Source organism: Phycodurus eques, chromosome 19 (assembly GCF_024500275.1).
Source record: "Phycodurus eques isolate BA_2022a chromosome 19, UOR_Pequ_1.1, whole genome shotgun sequence".
NCBI lineage: Eukaryota > Metazoa > Chordata > Actinopteri > Syngnathiformes > Syngnathidae > Phycodurus > Phycodurus eques.
This window is the reverse complement of record NC_084543.1, coordinates 7,700,313-7,719,720: the sequence shown is the minus strand read 5'-3', so window position 1 is coordinate 7,719,720 and position 19,408 is coordinate 7,700,313. Positions and strand designations below refer to the sequence as shown.

Sequence of the window (19,408 nt, the reverse complement as noted above, 5' to 3'; positions counted from 1 at the left end):
AGGGTTTGAGTATTGAATGTGAGTGGGGAAAAAAATCGGTAGTGCATCTGAGGACGTTTCCGAAGTGTGTGTGAAAGCATTTCAGTTATAGTGTGAGAGGTAATCCTGAATAATGTCCCCTAATATTGCACTCTCCCCCCCCTCACTCACTCGTTTGACCATTTCTTCAGTCACGTCCATGTTGGGTTTGTCAGGAAACGGTATCATCAAGCCGTAGATATTGTTCCAGGTCTGGGCCCACATGTTTCCTGAGGGTGAGGAAGAAAACACACTTAAGCAACAATCCAACCTCGTTATGGGATAGCGGGCTCGCAGGCTCCATAGGAAATGCCTGCTTTAAGCGTGAACATCCAGTGTCATGAGATAAACTGACAAAGTGACGCAGTAGAGTGCGTTGGTTATTGTTTCCAAGCAGATCGCCGGAAACGTGTAAAAATAAATAAATAAATAATAATCGTACCCAGCAGGTGAGCGGGGATCGGTCCTCTGAGGTTGATGTACTTGGGGCCGTACTGGTTGTACAGTTGTCGGCGCACGAAGGCGTGCAGCCGCTGATAGAGAGGTTCGATCGTTTGGTACAGTTGCTCGATGACCTCCTGGAAGTTGTCTGTCTCGTACCAAGAGCGCCAATAATCCCCTGTGTCTTTAAATCCTACAAAACAAAAGCAGCAAATATTTCGATTTTCAGATATTTAACCATCCTTCAATCTATTTTCTTATCAGGGTCACGGGTTTGAGCCTATCCAAGCTGATTTTGGCTAAGAGGCAGGATTCTGGACTGATCAGTAAAGGAATTAATCCATTTTACTATATAATATCAATACACTATCATACAAAAGTTTGGAGTAACCCAGACAATTTCATGTTTTTCATGAAACACATCGTTGTAGCTATACACTCCCTTTCAAAAGTATGGGGAGCATTTAGAAGTGTCTGTATTTTTGAAAAACTAACGAATTACTCATATACCACATTCACGTCTAGACTTTATTTCTGATCAATTTAATTTAATCTTCGTGAGAGAAAAACTGCTTTTCTTTAAAAAAGTAAACGGCAGTATGTATGTATGCATGGGTATATATATATATATATATATATATATATATAAAATTAACAAAAGTAACTATTATTAATGTCAACATAGTGTTACTAATACTGTACAATATAATATTTTTATTATATAAATATTAATAATATTTAATACAATTAAGCATACAGTGTAGACTTATTATATATTGTATATAGTGGACCCTAGTTATGCGGGTGAGGAACCAAGCCTGAGAGTTTATTGCGAAAATCCATAAATAATAATTGACACTCGCTTATAATTGCCATGTGAAAAAAATGCAAATAAGTGCAAAAAAATAAAAATAAAGTGAAATAACGGGGCCTTGCTTGAAAAATAAAATAAAATCAGCAGATGTTGAAACGTGAATATGCGGGGGTCCACTTACACCGTCTCACGGGTGAGCTGGAGCCTACCCAGCTGATTTTAGGTGAGAGGCGCTGTACACCCTGGACTAGTTGCCAGTCAATGGCTGTTTTGATATTTACAAATGTTTTATAAAAACAACTTTTCTCATTCATTTAGTGAGGCACGTCAAGTCTTATTCAAAAAATTAAACGTATGCTTTCTTTGTGGTAAGGACATCTGCCTCACAATTCTAAGGTTTTGGGTTTCCGTGTGAATATTTTCCCTCCACAATCCATAAAACATGCATGTTAGGTTAATTTAATGTTAATGTTAATATCCATAGATGTAAATGTTAGTGAATGGTTGTATGTATTTATGTGCCCTGTGATTGGCTGGTGTCCAGCCCAGGGTGTACCCCGCCTCTCGGCCAAAGTCCGCTGGGTGCCTTGTCTCATATTGGCGTACAACATGTTGTCTTTGTCTTTAAAACAATGAACATTGTTGTATTTGAGTGTGAATGTCTTACCATCAGCTCGAGAGGCTTCGTTGCTGAGCTCCACAAACCTTGGGTAGTGCCCCTTGAGGGGGACACCCGACACATTGTGCCAGCTCTCCCAAGCGTACAGCAGCTTCTTGTAGCTCCTTGAGGTCGCCATGATGTGCGTTAGATCTGCAAAAGACCACACACAAACAAAAAGTAATGTATGAGGATGTAATGAGAGGAAAAGACCAAAAGCGGACTCATGATACAGCAGTGACATTTTGAAAAAGCTGGGCTGTTAAACTTGTTTTCATCACAGGTCAACTTTGTAGTTATGGTTGTCCTCCTTTATAATGATAAAAGTACTGTACTGTAAATGTGTTATCGCTAGGGGTGTAATGATACGTCAAAAAGTGGTTCGGTATTTACCAACCTGCTGTTTGAACAGTGAACAGGTTTTCTGAGTAATGAATGCCAATCATGCAAAACTGTGATCAAGGCAAACGCACAGTCAATTTCATTTCGATTAGACTGACGCCTGTAAAATTGAAACTTTTTGCGAAAGAATTCACTTCTGTGAGGATGAGTCCTTGCTGTGGTAATAGTTTAAAGAAAAAATGTAATTAAGTGTTCGTCAACAGTTTCACTGCAATATAGTGGGTTGATGGAATCTTTTTGTTCACCCATTGACATAAAATGAATCTATGTAATTTGTATGTTTGAATAATATGTTTATGTACAAATGTTAGCATAATGACTCAAATCATGCTTCCCTCTTCAAATGAATGACTATGCCATTAAACCGTTCCAGTCTCCCCAAAAGGAAACAGAACAAATTTGTGTGACAATATCCATTAGAATGCAAAGAATTCAACCGCATTTTCCACCTTTTTCTCTCTCTGTTTTTTTTTTTTTTGCCTCAATTAAACGTCCATTGTGCTGCTCCTTCTGGTGTGCGTCTTGGCCGCTTGGGGGCAAGATAATACAGGCATAGAAACACACATGAGGAAGAGTTTTAAATAGAAAATGGAGTTAAAGTAAATATTGCAATGCTATATTTTTCCTTTCCGAATACCTATGACTCAAACTTTTGTGCCTTTATACACAATCAGTGTGATCAGTTGTAACAACAAGGATAAATTATTTGGCGTAAATCAATAATATTTTCCATAAAAAATTTAATCGGGAAGAAAAGTGCAATTTGGATTGTTTCCTACATTGTGCTTGGGAATCACTGGACTATGTTGCAAACAAAACACAGGGCCATTGTTCCCAACACACTCCATAGTTAAAATCTATTAGCCTGCTGTTGTTCCAGGCTTTTACTCAACACTCACAATCACCTCCATAACACTTCCTCCGTGAAGTAACTTTGCACATCCTGTTACTTTTACAAGGTTTTGCTCCGTAAACCTCCCCTTTACAACCTTCTTTCCGCAATCATTCGGATTTTACTCACCGGGTTCCAGGCTCCAGGAGACGTTAGGCTGCGGATGCACTTTAGCGGTTGAATAAATACTGTCCATGGTGCTGAGAATGGTGTTATACTGCACACACACAGGAAATTTGAGGTCATTCTTTTAGCAGTGACAGGAGAGATGAATCGAGACCATTCCAGACAAACCTCTTCTCTTAGTTCGGGAGGCAGGTTGGCAGATCCGAGGACCATGACTTTGCTCATCAGTTTCTTATCTTTGGGGTCAAGAGTGTCAAGCAACTCCCGAGTGAACACCTGCTTGGCCTTGAGCCCCCAGGCCTCAGTGAAGGCCTGCTCCTCCAAGGATGCGTTCACCTAAATCATACCGGGAGGGACACATGCAGTATAATATAAAGTACAGAAGGGGTGTGAAAAGACCTTTCTGTCCCACTAAAAATTTTTTTTTACTAGCCCGCAGCATATTTTAAGAAAGAAATCAAACAGGTCGCACATCAAAAGTCCACATAACAGAGACACGAAAGCCAAAGTCAACCGTAATTAAACATGGCGGTACTCGTCCATGATGACAGAAATTTTAGGCTATGATCTGACCAAATGAAGCTCCTTTCCTCACTTGGTTAGCACCAAGATGGCATCAAAGCAACATTTATATATTAGACCTGGCTTTGGCCTGAGTACAAAAACAGCAACTAGGTGAATTTTTCAGAAAATAACGGAGATTTGGTTCCCCCTGAAAAATCCATGACAAGACCTGCGAATATGCAGTGATTCACTTACTCAGCAATATTGCAGATTTTTTGGGAAAGTATCTGTCTGACTGTCGCGGAAAACCATGGTGTATAGAGAGAGGTTTTAAAACATTTTTACAGTATTAGCACTTACTGTCATGCTCACGCATATGGGAAAGGAGAGCCACAGTTTATTGAATGCTGGGAGAAAAGTAAAACACAAACAAAACGAGCACATTCACGTAGGAGCTGCTGTCAACCACTGCTCACATCCAGACATTCACACGCAGACTTGCCTACGTCACGCGCAACCCCATCAAGCCCCGCCTCTTAAAGGCACATACCTAACACACAGACAGCACAGTATTTTCGATTCATATTATGCTTGCATTTTATTTTTACATGTTCAAATACGTTAAAATGTGTTTAAACGTGTGTTGTAATAAGTTTAAATGTGTTTAATGCATGTGGGAGGGGTAAAAGTATTTATTATTATTATTCACTATTTTGGGTGTTTTTAAATGGATTACAACTACTGAATAGTGGGTTGGTCTGGAATGTATCCCCCGCAATGATTTTTCCGAACAAACTGAGCCGATACCCCATGTTCCGATATAATATGACCCGATCACCCTAACACTAATCGCTTTGAATTTATTACAAAATAGTAACATATTTTCATAGCAGAACATAACATTTTCAGTTCTGCTTGTCCAGAATGTCTGTGGACTGCATTGCTGTTGCACAAGGAGCTTGCGCAGGTGCAATACTTCAATTCCCTCCTTAATTCTCACAAGACCATTACGCTGTACGTTCCAATGCTGTATTTACGGGGGCTTTTTTTGTGCCAAAGAAATGTTTCGCTATGTTGCAACACCTCACGTTTTGCTCAAGGTCAAATGTGACAAACATTGGCTGGGCCGGTCACAAATGGGAAAATATTTGCACACACACTGTGATTAAGCTGGACTGTAGCTTCTTTCCAGCCAGCTCTGTTGCGAGCACTCTTATCTGTGGTTTTCTCAGCAGACGGCTGGAAGGAAAAAGCAGTGACGCCAAGATGAAGCCTTAACTCCAACCTTTGTGCACTTCCCCTCCATTTTTGTCTTTTTTTCTTGATCACTTTTTTTCAGCTGGCCTCTATCCAGCCATACAAGCACATTGTCTTTCGAGGTAGGACAGTAAAGATTAAGGAAGCAGGTTTTGCCGATTTGTATTTTTGTAACCACAATATACTGCAAAGGGTCATACACTAAATGATAATTTAATTGAATGGAAATGACATTAATCTGTTCCAGGCTCCCTAAAAAAACAAACAAACAAAAAACATCGAGACAGTCAGTGCTAAGCTGCAGCAATATTATTTGTTCTTTGCAGAGGACAAATAATATACTGTATGCCTTTGAGTATTGTTATATTGTCTGTCTACATGTGTTGCGCCACTGTTTGCTGAAAAGATTATAACACCGTGGCTCCGATGCTATTTGTTAGCCCGTCTAGCTAAACATACTTCACTAAAACAAAGCTATGTGGTTGTTTTAAAGGTACCATATTTTGGCTATTTAGGCCTCCATAGAGTGACTCGCTAACATGGACTTAGTATAAAAGTGTCAATTTCATTTCAATAACACCTTGGTTTTGTCATACGAGTGTCCAGAAAAGGCTCCTTTGACAGCTACTTCTGTTTGACCCAGTTTTGTATCCATTTGTCCATATTTGGCTAAGACCGCCCCCTTTCCTCTGATTGGTTGGTTCCGTGTAGAAGACCCACTTGTGAGAGCACACGTTTGTTATGTTGACACCGCTGGCTCGGGGCGGAGAGGTAGGCGGTTATCTTCGCTCGTGACGTAGATAAGCTCGAGAAATTCAAATGACCTGATTTCAGGCATCTCGGCAGAAAACTGGTACTGAGGAATGTGTGGACAATTTTAGCTCATATTTCACATGTTTACTGAGGGACCATAGAGCCATATAACATCCCAAATACTAGAAAAAAAGGGACCTTTAAATACATAATGTGGAGGTAATTGTCTTTGTTTTTATGTTTTGTGTGAAAATTAAACTTCAACTGGGAGTTGCAAAGAATAACTCTTAAGCCTCTTTTGCGATTGGCTGGCAACCAGTTCAGGGTGTACCCTGCCTCCTGCCCAATGATAGCTGGGATAGGCTCCAGCACTCCCGCGACCCTTGTGAGGAGCAGCGGCTCAGAAAATGGATGGATGGATGGATGGATGGGTTACACTTTAGAGTTGTGGTGGACTGCACTGGAGCATACTGAGAGTTGTTTCTAATATTTTGACTTTTTCAAAATAAGGAACCCATGTAATACTGTATCTTATAATGCAGTGTGTAGTATATTGAATTTTAAAATTAATAATGTCCCTGTCTTAAAGCGGCATCCACAATTGCATTATTGTCTTAAAGGCAGAATACAGCACTTGTAATGACTCTCATTACATTCTTGAGGCGTACCTAACGAAGTGGCTGGTGCGTTTATGTTGTAATCAGTCAACTATTTAGTCAACTAAGCTTCATAAACATTTGGACTTTGTGTCTCGCCGGTATTTTAGATAAATGAACGCAATTACCTTAGATTATTACCCCTCCATTGTTGGGTTTTTGTTTCCAGACCACCCCAGCAATCGCATTTACAGCTCTTAAATTTCTTTTGTCTGTAAACATACTTTTAAAACAATACAAACATATTTAAACATAGAACACATACATTGAGAGAGACCAAGAGTAATGGATAACAAAAAAATATTGTACACAGTATCAAAAAAAAATCGAGTAATAACTGCTAATAAGATTTACAAAAGAAAATCTGCGCTATAGAGGGACCGCGAAGCGTGAACCGTAAGGTTGTTGTTGTTGATTTTTGCCACAGGAAAATACTCCATCAAAACCTACCGTATAATCTCTGTGGAAAAGCACCCAATGCAAAGATGTAAACGGCCAATCAACTAACGCTATTACAATAATCTTTGTAGGCCCATTGTACTGCATTTCTATTTGTGAGCCCTGAAGCCCTTCATTGATGTCCACTGTCATCTATTTGTTTCCTGTTAATGGCTTTTATTCAGATGCCAAGCGGAACCTCATTTGCCCTGAAACCAAATCCTTCTCATCTCCGATGCTGCAGCCACGACACTCTTTCATTGATGAGTCTCCATGTTTGTAATCTACATAACTGCAGTTTATTGCGGTTTCCAAATGGGCCCTGTATCCCACTTTATGATCCTTTCTACTTTCCAGTTCATGGAGAAGAGCTGGACACATTCTGCCGCCTGACCCTGTTGCCTCGGGCACAGCGGGGGCCTGCATCTCCACCTGTTCTCCAATCCTGGATGTTATAGAGAATTCCTGTTGTGACAGCTGTACAAGCACGGACATCACAATAAAAGCCTCAGAGTAAGTCCTTATTATTATTATTACTATTATCATTTTTCATTTTACCATTCAAATCTTTCTTGGCAACTCTTTGGATTCATTGGTGCGTGCCTCTGCTCCTGAACGGAAATCTTCCTTGGGCACTATGTGAGGGCAAATCACTGGATTCTATCTTTGATGTCATGACTTGCCTTTAAAGAGCTGCTGCAGCAAAAACGAAAGCTTGATGCGGCACACGTATTCCTTCATGTGCGTCCAAGCTGGCTTGGCTGCATATAATTCTCATAATCGAGCCGTGCTCAGTTTGCATGCACTGGAGTGTGCAATATTGGCAGTCAAACACTACAACTGGTGATTGGATATTCTTACCTGAAGTTGAGAGTTGTACACTGTCAAGTTGGTGTTGTAGTTCCAGCTGGCCGACACGCTGTAGAATAAAACCTCTTCGGCGGTGCTGTTGTAGTCGCCGAGGAACTTCAGCGCGTCAGCCGCCGTGTTGGAATATTCCCCTGGCTGCCAGCTCGCTGGCAGAGCTTCACAGCGCTGCACCGCTTGCAGCACAATCACAACCGACCACACAAACTTGTCCATGTCGGCTGCCCGGCGGCACAAGTGTAAATAGGAGGGGGAAAAAAGTTGGGAGGAAAATGTGAAAATTGAAGAGAACACCTTCCACTTGTGGCCTCAGGCTCCTCTGCCAGGACTGGTCACCAAGCTCAGCAAGTGTCTTTTAAAGTAGCAGCATGAGCCAGCCCACATGCCTCTTCAGCCTGCACTTGCACCCGTTTACAACACTCAACGTAATCCCCACCCTTCAACACACCGCACACCGACGGCTTGCTTGTCTGTCTCTCCTCCAGCCGGGCAGCATCAGCATCTGGAGTCCGATCCGAGCGGCTAGAGATACGACGGGCTACGGGGAGATAAGATGACACGGCGGCCGAGCGGAGAAGAGACTTTTCAGCGCCTCCCTGACCGCCGCGAGAAGGGACTCGACATACTTTGCTCTATGGTGCCTCTCGCAGCACAAACACACACACAAACACACTGCTCACAGAGGGAAGAAGAGGAGGGGGAGAACGGGGAGCGTAGACATGGAAGGGGGCGAGGGGATAGAGAGCAGAGGCTTGGCGTAATTAGAAACGTCAGACACACTAAAACGACACCTTGAATTTCACAGTCTGTCTTTCCAGCTGAAGAGATCTTCTAGATGTTCACCAGCTTTTACAAAAGCTCCTCCTTTTTGAAAGGGTGTTGAAAAATATACACTGGGGCTCAAAAGTTTGGAGTCACCTAGAAATGTCCTTATTTTTCGAAGAAAAGCACTTGTAGTGTGCAGAAAAAGTATACACACCCCTGATTCAAATGCCAGGTGCTACAAATAAATGAGAGCAAGATGAATCGTTTCCAAAGGTTTTCCACCATTAATGTGACCTATAACCTGTGCAACTCGATTGATTTTGTTTGTTTGTTTGTTTTTAATCTTTTCAAGAAGGGAAGTAAAACAAAAACACTGAAATAATGTTGTTGCACAAGTGTGCACACCTTGTAACTGGGGATGTGGCTGTGTTCAGAATTAACTAATCAACTCATGTTAAATGGGAGTCAGCACACACCTGCCATTTAAAGTGCATCTGATTTCCCCAAAATAAAGTCCAAGTGTTCTAGTAGGGGCGGCACGGTGGTCGACTGGTTAGCACATCTGCCTCACAGTTCTGAAGACCGGGGTTCAAATCCCGGCCCCACCTGTGTGGCGTTTGCATGTTCTCCCCGTGCCTGGGTGGGTTTTCTCCGGGCACTCCGCTTTCCTCCCACATCCCAAATACATGCATGGTAGGTTGATTGAAGACTCTAAATTGCCCGTAGGTGTGAATGTGAGTGTGAATGGTGGTTTGTTTATATGTGCCCTGCGATTGGTTGGCGACCAGTTCGGGGTGTACCCAGCCTCTCGCCCGATGATGGCTGGGATAGGCTGCAGCACGCCCGCGACGCTTGTGAGGATAAATCAGTACGGAAAATGGATGTTCGGATGTTCTAGTAAGCGTTTTTTATTTTATTTTTTTATTTTTTTGCTTCCTAGCTGAAGCCTGAAGGTTTTGTTCTTCCACTGACTGCACTGACTTTGGAACTGGTCCTACTTCGCTCCACCTTGATTAAATACTGTCCATAAACTGTAATGTACTTTATACTACCATACTTACCTAACTAAACCTAGAGGTCGAGAACCTCTACTGGCTTCAAGTGACCAAAAATGGTTCCTTTCGCCCGAAGTCAGCTGGGATAGGCTCTAGCGCGCCGTGACCCTAACCAGGATAAGTGGGGTTGAAAATGGATGGATGGATTTATATCACTGATGACAGCGCACGTGTCAGCCTCAGTGTTTCCTGGCCTTGACAACGGCATGACTCCAATTATCATGCCCATATTGTTCAACTGCGTCACAATTAATCATTAAGGCATTTTGTCTTCGGAGCCAAACGCTGGTTAGTCGAGTATAATTCATTTAACTCTGCCGTGCTTAAAATGATAACGAACTGGTTAAAACTGAACCTGTGGAAGTACTCACTCTCTTTTGGGGTGTCAAGTTATCATATTCCTTCGGCTGTTCATGGTCACATCGGCTTATCTTTGGCTTGAAAACTCATTGACCATCCATCCCGTTGGATGTGTGTAAAGTTGTACATGTTATATGGCGCACATTTAAAAGATAATCGATATCTACACTGACTTGCTGATGTTTACGGAAACACTTGAACCATCAAAATGGCAACTCATTGACAGAGCGCAATCTACGTGACTGATAACAAAGAGATGTTTAGCTGATAGGCTAGTGATTAAGAGAAGTTGCTGAGTTGGGTTGTTATTATTTACTTCTTTACGGTTTCCGTTTCAAAGTGGGATCATGTGCAAATGTTTAGACAATCTATTCAATCTACACGTGCAGTGATATGTTCAACGGAGCCATCTGGGTTGACATTTGGGAACAGAACAGCAGGTGGGATGTGGTAAAAGTTTTATGATAAAACTTTATCTATCCACTTACAATAAAGCGTCCACTGCTGCTTTATTTTCTGAGTGTGTGTGTGTCGGTCTGTGTTTGCCCTCCAAGTCATTCTCCTGCAGTCTTCCAAATCCCCAAATCATTGAATGTGGCTTCCCCTGTAATGGAATTCTGTGAGGTGTGAAGAGACTATGATAGCCTCGAAAAGCCAATCTTGGGTGTAAGTCGCACACCGCTGGCCGTGGATACTGCTGTATAACGTGTGTGTGCGTGTGTGCGTGTATATCGGATGTCAGTCATATGTCATTTTGGCGCCCCTCGTGTCAGCTTGTTTTTTTTATGAGCCTTGGCATGGAGGTGTTGGTTATGACCTGGTTTGTAATTTCGATTCTTTTTATTTTATCTTTATATTTTCTATCGCAAAGACTGGCCGCCAGCCAATCGCAGGGCACATACGTATCGAAACAACAACCAGGCAAACTCACATTCACACCTATGGAGTAATTAGTCTTTCGAGGTTTGATTTTAAGTGCTGTACTGTAATGTAGTGCATAAGTACTACTGTACTGTACTGTACTGTACTGCCAGCCACGTATAGTGACAGGCAAACAACTAAAGGCTCTTCCATGAGATGCCAGTAGGTACGATTGACCTGTGTATCTATCCACCGTTTGCCATCATACAGTACATAGTGGATACAAGGTGCAAAAGTAGGTACATTTTATTATTTAAAAAAGCAATGCGGTAGCTTTCTTCAGTCGCAATTGGAATGACCTTCAAATGACTCGGGGCTGTGCAACTAAAGAATTTTTGTTGCCCAACTAAAATGTGCTACAAGTCGGGTCAAAGTTAATGAATCGATGACATCATTGATATTTTTCAGCACAGCAGAGAAGCCGACCACACAAACTTGTCCATGCCGGCTGCCCAGCATCACAAGTGTAAATAGGAGGGGTTGTTAGGTTTACTTGGGAGACATCTTCACCAAGTGTGCTTCTGTCAACCGGAGCAAAACTCTCCAAAAACTACATTTTGTTGGGATGAAAGACTGGATCTAATAGCAGCAATCGTACTTCTGAAGCGGTCTGCAAAATCCTCTCAAAGGACGTTCGTTGCTATCGCGGGGGATTTGTTCAAATTGCTGTTGGTTAAAAGAAATCAATTGGGGTGAGGTTTGGTGACTGTGGTGGCCATTCAACCCCATCTTGACCCATCCATGTATGTTGTAATTCATTTTATGGGGAATTCTACAGGGCAGTAAAGAAGGGAAACATCTTACCATATGATCGCTCAGTCTCTTGTTAATATTTTCCACAAATGCAGCGTTTGTGTTGCGCTTTTTTGTGAGTGTGAAATGATGATTGATGGTTACCACATTCTGCTTGTGTATTTGTGGCTCTGACAGGGTTGACGTCACGTCTGAGGTCATACAGTGTGAGTAATATGTAAACTGTAAAGATATTTAAAGCGTTGAGGAGAACTTCTGCATTTAAAAGAAACATTTTGAATGTTCTTAAACATCATTCGGACGGTCTAACGTCTCATCTGCTCAGGTAAAAGGTTAACTTTCAACGCTGATCTCAGAGAGGAGGCAGATAAAATTAGATTAGATTAGATTAGGGTGAAAAGCCCCCCCAAAAAGGAACAAACAACCAAGAGATGTGACTTTTAAAAGTGCTTTTGACCATTTAGTTTGATCTTTAGCCGCAGACAGAGTAGATGATAGACCAGGGGTCAATTTGGTTAAAGTCTAAAGATAAAACTTGCTGTGCTGTGCTGCTATACTCAAAAGCCAGCATGCTACCAATGTTTGCTGCGCATGTTTACTATAATTCTCTTAATAAATTACAGAATATGAAACATCCATTCTGAATATTAAGCATATTATGCCATTGATACATTGATGAAATGTAATGTTGGACAAAAAATAATAATAATCAAAAATGTTCCTGTTGGAATACACGCCTCACAAAAGAACACAACCTATTATAATTCATCATTGGCCAAATGATTTAAAGCAGTGGTGCTCAAACTTCGACACAAAGTACCACCTCAAAAAATACTTAGCTCTCCAAGTACCACCATCACGGGCAACATTAAAATGGAGTAGCTTGTAAGTCCGTTTTGATCAAAAACAAGGTAAAAAGGTATATTTGATATTATTGTAAGCCACTGTAACATTTGAAGAGTAACACTATAGGAAAATATAAAACACTACAAAAATGAATGATTCAATTACAATGTTTTGCACATACAACCCCAATTCCAATGAATTTGGGACGTTGTGTTAAACATAAATAAAAACAGAATACAATGATTTGCAAATCATGTTCAACCTATATTTAATTGAATACACTTTAAAGACTAAGATATTTAATGTTCAAACTGATAAACTTTATTGTTTTTAGCAAATAATCATTAACGTAGAATTTTATGGCTGCAACACATTCCCAAAAAGGTGGGACAGGCTCATGTTTACCAATGTGTTAAATCACCTTTTCGTTTAACAACATTCAATAAACGTTTGGGAACTGAGGACACTAATTGTCGGAGCTTTGTAGGTGGAATTCTTTCAGTCCGGATGGTTCTTTTCCTCTTTGGTCCAGAGGACACGACGTCCACAATTTCCAAAAACAATTTGAAATGTGGACTTGTCGGACCACAGAACACATTTCCACTTTGCATCAGTCTATCTGAGATGATTTCGGGCCCAGAGAAGCCGGCGGCGTTTCTGGGTGTTGTTGATAAACTACAAAAAAAAGTTTAAAAAATAAAATAAAATAAAGGTGGGAAGTAAAAATTTGCTTGAAATGCTGAATAAAGTTCTAGCTGTTCTAGTAGGCTTTTCCTGACAATTGCGTTCCCTTTCTAGCAGAAGCCTGAATCATTTGTGCTAATAGGGAGTGACTGGTGTTTGGAACTCTTCATAATTTCCTTCATGCTGACTGACTTCACTGTGTTCTATGGTACATGGTATGGTAATACCTTGTAAATTCTTTTTCCTGACTGATACCTTGGAACAACGGCGATCGTCTGATGCTGTGGCAGTTCTCAGCGTAGCATGGCTTGTGCTGTAAGATGTGGTGACAGAAATGTCACGAAAAGCCTGCGAGAACGGCTGAACTTTATTAAGGGTTCATCAGAGGCTCTTTAAATGGTGGCAGCTGTGCACTGACACCCATTTAACGTCAGTCTTATGACCACAAATGTACACTGCAATGGCACTAGTAAGAGCAGAATAATGTTATTTGATTACTTTAAAATGAGCTTACCTTGGAGCAGACAAAAAAAGACTGCCTTCTTTCAACACTATGCAACAGGTTGCATAACTCTATCCGTAGCCTGCGTCCGAGCTGTGATTAGGTCAGTCTGTGTTTTGGGGTGTGACTTAGCAAAAGGTCAATAGAGGTTTTCAGTTCTTGTTCGGCATTTGCATGCGCATTCAAGGAGTTAGTAGTCACAAAATGCATCTGGTAAAACTTGAATAGCACAAAGTGAATGCAATCATTCTGAAAATTATTACATTTGGACACATTTATGTTGTTTTTCTCTTTCGGCTTGCACTTCATATCCATGTGTTTAAACACCTGTGGCCCTGGTTCTTAGCCAACCAAATTTTACTGCACTTTGTCACATGGCTCAATTCAGACCTGATGCCAAATAGTCATTTGATAAACTCCCACATGGGAATATATTTCCATCTGGCTCATGATTTGTCCATTCATGGCTTTTTTTTCCTTTTTTTTTTTTTTTTTTTTTCCTTTTCCTTTTTCAGGTGAACAGCACTGCTGCTGTCCAACTGTAGTGGAATCTTATTTTAAGCTGTGGAGTAAAATGGCCAAACAGCGACAGTGACACATAGACACACCTTCTGTTACTCTGTAATTAGGGATGTTGTGTACTTCCAACTGTTTCGACAGAATTTCGTGGAAAACGTGAAGCGTTTCGACTTAGATGGCATTATGCAACTGCGGTTTACCCCTGCTTATTCAATCATTTTTTGGGTTTAAAATGGTTTTTTTTTTGTGTTTTCTTTTATCAGTGCAATTCTAATGGCCGCCAATTATCCGTGGATTTTCTGTATTCGCGGGGGAATCCACTGTACAGACTACTGCGCTTTTTAAGGCATCATGGTATATCATAGCAGTCTCCATGATGCAAATTAGTGTCTGTGAGCAGGATAAGGATGGCATCACAGAAATTGGAAGTGCTATGATTTTAGTGTATCATCAATGTTTTTTGCCTTTGATTTGCACAAGGAATCTAAAAGTATAAAGTCAAAATATTTCACTGGAATTGTAGTTAGTATCATTGCTAATATTTTTTGTCATGTATTTAGATGGACTTATATATTGTTATGCGTTTTGTTCATTAGTACCAGACTTGCCATTAGTTATTATCTCTAAAGTAACTTGCCAAAAGCTCTGTCTTTTTAGTTTACACTGACCTCTAGTGGACAGACTTTGTCAGTGACGCCAGCCTCTTTAGTGCATTTTCTGCAGCTCTCTGGCACGCCACCAAAGTTACTCGTGCTGCTGCAACTTTTCGTTCTGTGCATGATAAATGCATCCACCCAAGAGAAAGTTTGCTATTTGAGAAGAGGAGCATAAACTCAAATCTCCCCCTCGTCCCGCCCTCCTCATCCAGGAGCAACGCCTCAGTCAGATCCCAGAACCAAAACCATCCTCCTCCTTCAAGTGGCAACATGAACGAGTCTACAGCAGCAAAAAAAAATTCCAAACGATTTTAGATAGCAATGGAGGACAAGAAGAACTTTTCGCAGGTTATTTCTCAGATTTTCCAGGAGGCGCCGACGGCCAGGAAGCAGTTGATTGAGAACCAGGACAACCTGCATCAAGTTGCAGACTACTGCGAAAACAACTTTCTGCAGGTGACAAAACAACAAATCAACTTTTGCCACGCGCTCATGTTTACTCAAATATGCAGGACGCTTCATTAGGTACACACAATATATCAATCAAAATGGACATAATGATGCTTCGTCTTAATTGATCGGCTACTGACAACTGCAATACGGTAATAAACAAATACTAAGTAATTAAATTACAGTAAATGCATCCCTAATTACGATAATCATGAAAGCAAATTGAATTAACAAAAAATGCAGTATTGTTCAAATGTTTGGGGTCACTTCGAAAAGTCCATATTGTTGAAAGAAAAGCATTTGGTTTTTTTTACCACATTACTGGTGTCTAGGCTCTATTTCTGAATTTCTCTTTTGCCTTAAATAAAAGTGAAACAAACAAACATAAATAAATAAAATACAACTTTTGAAAGGTATATGTAGAGTCACCAGCCACGGTCATACTGCTCTGTATTCGTTATAAAGGCAACTGCACATCGTGGTTGATTTTTTTTTGAACTATTCTTTTTATGTTATACAGGATACTGTACTTCATTTATATATTTGTATTTTCTTCATGCATAATTTTCCCTGTGCATTACTTACTTCAGCATTGCGCCTAAAACGTTATGTATTTTAAAAATGGCAACATTTCGTCGACGTGAAGTAGAATTTGTGGGTCCTCCTTGGCCTCGTGCTGCAAAGGAAGGCGGATGAAGTTCGTTTCGAATGAAATCCTGCAGGCGGATGACCCGACCGAGGCGCTCCAGGAGGCCAAGGCTTTGGCCATTCAGGCGTTGGCCAGCGTGACTTATCAAATCAACAGCGTGGCCACTTTGTTGCTCCGAGTGCTGGACTCTCAGGCCGTGCAGGTCAAGAGCATGGAGTCCTCGGTCAACCTCATGTCGCTGGTGAGAAGCGAAACCTCATTCGAGGGTCTATTTCTTTACATTACTTCTGTTTTGTACTCCTACTTAAGTACACAGTACTTTAGCCACCTTTTGTTCCAGGCTGTTTGTATGCATTGCGAGAAAGTGGCCAGGAGAGAGATCAGCACCTTCACTACATCCAAAAGCAACGCAGGCGTCAATCGTGTGGCACCGCCCGCTTCGGGCAGGGAGCCAGCCAGAAGCTATTCGCGGGTGCCGATATCATACTCCATCTTGGACGCCACTGGGCACAGCTTCCAGGTTGATCGGACTTCAGTGTTTTGTTTTTTAAGTCCACCTTAAAGGTCGGATGTCGAGTGTCATGTGATTGCTGCGAAGAGTGTGTCATCCTCTGTTCACCCCCCACAGGTCTCCCAGGAGACCCTCAGAAGCAGGACAAGGACCACTGACAGCACGCAGAGCAATGAAGAGGCCCCTATGTATGGCGACATCTATTTTTATTTATTGAGTTTATTATTGACAATAAAGCAATTGACCAATTATTTAATGAGAAAAATACTTTTAAAAAGGGAATGTAAAATGTATAAAATATTTGAAATTCTTGTTTTCCATTTCTATTATTTATAATTAATTGATTAACCAATGGCGGCACGTCGGCCTCACAGTTCTGAGGACCCGGGTTCAATCCCCGGCCCCGCCTGTGTGGAGTTTGCATGTTCTCCCCGTGCCTGCGTGGGTTTTCTCCAGGCACTCCGGTTTCCTCCCACATCCCAAAAACATGCATTAATTGAAGACTCTAAATTGCCAGTAGGTGTGACTGTGAGTGCGAATGGTTGTTTGTTTGTATGTGCCCTGCGATTGGCTGGCAACCAGTTCAGGGTGTACCCCGCCTCCTGTCCGATGACAGCTGGGATGGGCTCCAGCACGCCCGCGACCCGAGTGAGGATAAGCGGCTCAGAAAATGGATGGATGGATGGATGATTAACCAATTTAAATAATACACGCACAGCTCAAGAAATTGGACTATATTTAAATTTATTGAGATGACATACCTAAATATATTGTGCAACAGAAGCCTGCAGCTGACTGTAGATGTGAGTTATTGTTCTCAACTTTATAGTGGAACTGTGTGAGGCTTCAGGCTATGTCCTTATTGCATTTTCCAACTAATAGATCACATCTAGTACAAAACCCCCCACCATCTGCAGGCTTCTGTTGCACAATTTATTTGAGTACCTGTAAATACAAAATTGTTCATATATATATATATATATATATATATATATATATACAATTTTACAATCATTTATGAGGTAAATGAAAGCAAAAATCAGCCCCAAAAATTGAATTTTAATGAACCAATTTTAGAACAAAATAGGTAAATGAATGTAACAAATGACTCTTGATGATGTAAATGCTCGGTGGGTTAGATTAAACATCGGAGTGGGCCATACTTGCCCATCCGTCATTGCTGGACTTCCTGCTGTGGCTCGAATTTGTCAGACTTTTTTTTGTTTTTGTCTTTTGTATGTTTTCATTTTTGCTGTAGAACGAGCCAAGGCATTGCTGTGCCTCTGCCATCTGTCCCCACCTTGCCTGCTGACTCCAACTTCTCTGATGACCTCCCTGCTCCTCCTCTTCAAGCTTCGATGGACGCCGGTTCGTCTGCTCCACCTGCACCACCTCCTCCGACCAATATGGACAGCGGCTTGCCGCCTCCACCTTTCTTGGCCTCACCAACATGTCTGCCACTACCACCTCCACCTTCTCCTCCACCATCAAGCAACCTCTTTTCGCCCGTCTCTCTTCCCCCTCCACCTCCTCCAGTTGCAGGAGCTGCTCCTCTTCCCCCACCTCCTCCACCTCCACCTGTAGTGGGAACTGCTCCTCTTCCCCCACCTCCTCCACCTCCACCTGTAGTGGGAACGGCTCCTCTTCCCCCACCTCCTCCACCTCCACCTGTAGTGGGAAAGGCTCCTCTTCCCCCACCTCCTCCACATCCACCTGTAGGAGGAACGGCTCCTCTTCCCCCACCTCCTCCACCTCCGCCTGTAGCAGAAACGGCTCCTCTTCCCCCACCTCCTCCTGTAGCGGGAACGGCTCCTCTTCCCCCACCTCCTCCATCTGTGATGGGAGCTACCACTCTTCCTCCTCCACCACCACCACCACACACTGGCACCTCCAGTGCTGTGCCACCACCCCCTCCCCCTCCACTGCCACCTCTCCTACATTAGCATCCATCCATTTTTGTTTTGTTTTGCTTTTGTAGCAGTTGGCCACATTCGGGTCGCTGGTGAGCTGGAGCCTATCCCAGCTGACTTTGGGCGAGAGTCGGGTACAGCCTGGACTGATCACCATCACAATTGCCAACTATTCACATTCACACCTATGGACAATTTCGTCTTCAGTGACCCGAACATGCATGTTTTTGGAGTGCGGGAGGAAGGTTAATTTGGGAAGAATGCGGGATACCCCCTAGGCTAGTCCAAAGCACTTTTGATTTTCCTTCTGTCAGAAAGGTGCTATACAAACTTGCCTTGACTTGGACTGGTATTAATAAAAACACTAATAATGGGATAAAAATTTAAAACATTTGTTTTTAGTTTAAGCCTTATAATACCCTTCCCACATGCTGTAACACACATTATTAATTGTTTTTTCAAACACAAGTAAACATTCTGCGACATAGCGGGGCTGCGATAGGTGAACTGTGATATAGCGGCGATTACTGTATGCCATATATGTGGATCAAACTTGCTACTTTTAGCCATTCAGTCGAGGTGCACATTTCCTGCATGTTATGAGCAATACTGTCCAGTGCAGGGAAATGAAAGCACTTATTTCGATTTAGGTCTATGTACGGACCTCGTAATACACTCTATAGAGCGGCAGCAACAATACCTTCAACATGTTTCGACATCGGCCCCACGACATTCCGAACAAACAAGCTCAAACAGGGATTCCTCAGTTTTCCCCTCTTCATTTCCTTCGCCCTTCCTTATTGTTTAGAATGCATTCTACTCACCAAGAGAGTCAACCTGGGGGGAAAAAAGACATGTGACAGTGATAATATGCTTATTAAATGCTCAGCTCAACAAGTCATGACTGTGTTTTACATGCTCAGCAGAGGCTGAACCAGAAGGCAACTGGTCGTTATCATGTAATAACTATTCATTAGTTTAGGAACACTTCATTAGTGTTC

The 19,408-nt window shown here is 41.9% G+C and overlaps 2 protein-coding genes across 3 annotated transcripts in view; one reads left to right on the top strand and one right to left on the bottom strand.

Moving 5' to 3' along the window:
• The window catches only part of ace (angiotensin I converting enzyme (peptidyl-dipeptidase A) 1), a 19,915-nt gene extending 11,417 nt beyond the window's left edge, over positions 1 to 8,498 (bottom strand). The window contains exons 1-6 of the mRNA XM_061663929.1: positions 7,821 to 8,498; positions 3,520 to 3,687; positions 3,355 to 3,442; positions 1,941 to 2,084; positions 461 to 652; positions 151 to 248 (exon numbers count right to left, since the gene is read on the bottom strand). Of these exons, the coding sequence (XP_061519913.1) occupies positions 151 to 248; positions 461 to 652; positions 1,941 to 2,084; positions 3,355 to 3,442; positions 3,520 to 3,687; positions 7,821 to 8,042 (912 nt within the window). The 5' untranslated portion in view covers positions 8,043 to 8,498. The remainder of the gene's footprint in view (positions 1 to 150; positions 249 to 460; positions 653 to 1,940; positions 2,085 to 3,354; positions 3,443 to 3,519; positions 3,688 to 7,820) is intronic.
• On the top strand, positions 5,005 to 19,408 carry abi3b (ABI family, member 3b). Of its 2 annotated transcripts, XM_061663931.1 has the most exons (9): positions 5,005 to 5,234; positions 7,145 to 7,234; positions 7,317 to 7,472; positions 8,312 to 8,463; positions 15,100 to 15,343; positions 16,060 to 16,227; positions 16,327 to 16,506; positions 16,615 to 16,685; positions 17,756 to 19,408. In XM_061663931.1, the coding sequence occupies exons 5-9, from the start codon at positions 15,209 to 15,211 to the stop codon at positions 18,438 to 18,440; spliced, it is 1,239 nt and encodes a 412-aa protein (XP_061519915.1). In that variant the 5' UTR covers positions 5,005 to 5,234; positions 7,145 to 7,234; positions 7,317 to 7,472; positions 8,312 to 8,463; positions 15,100 to 15,208; the 3' UTR covers positions 18,441 to 19,408. The 2 variants fall into 2 exon arrangements, with proteins under 2 accessions (XP_061519915.1, XP_061519916.1); XM_061663932.1 differs by lacking the exons at positions 5,005 to 5,234; positions 7,145 to 7,234; positions 7,317 to 7,472; positions 8,312 to 8,463 and having other exon boundaries at positions 15,298 to 15,343; positions 15,987 to 16,227.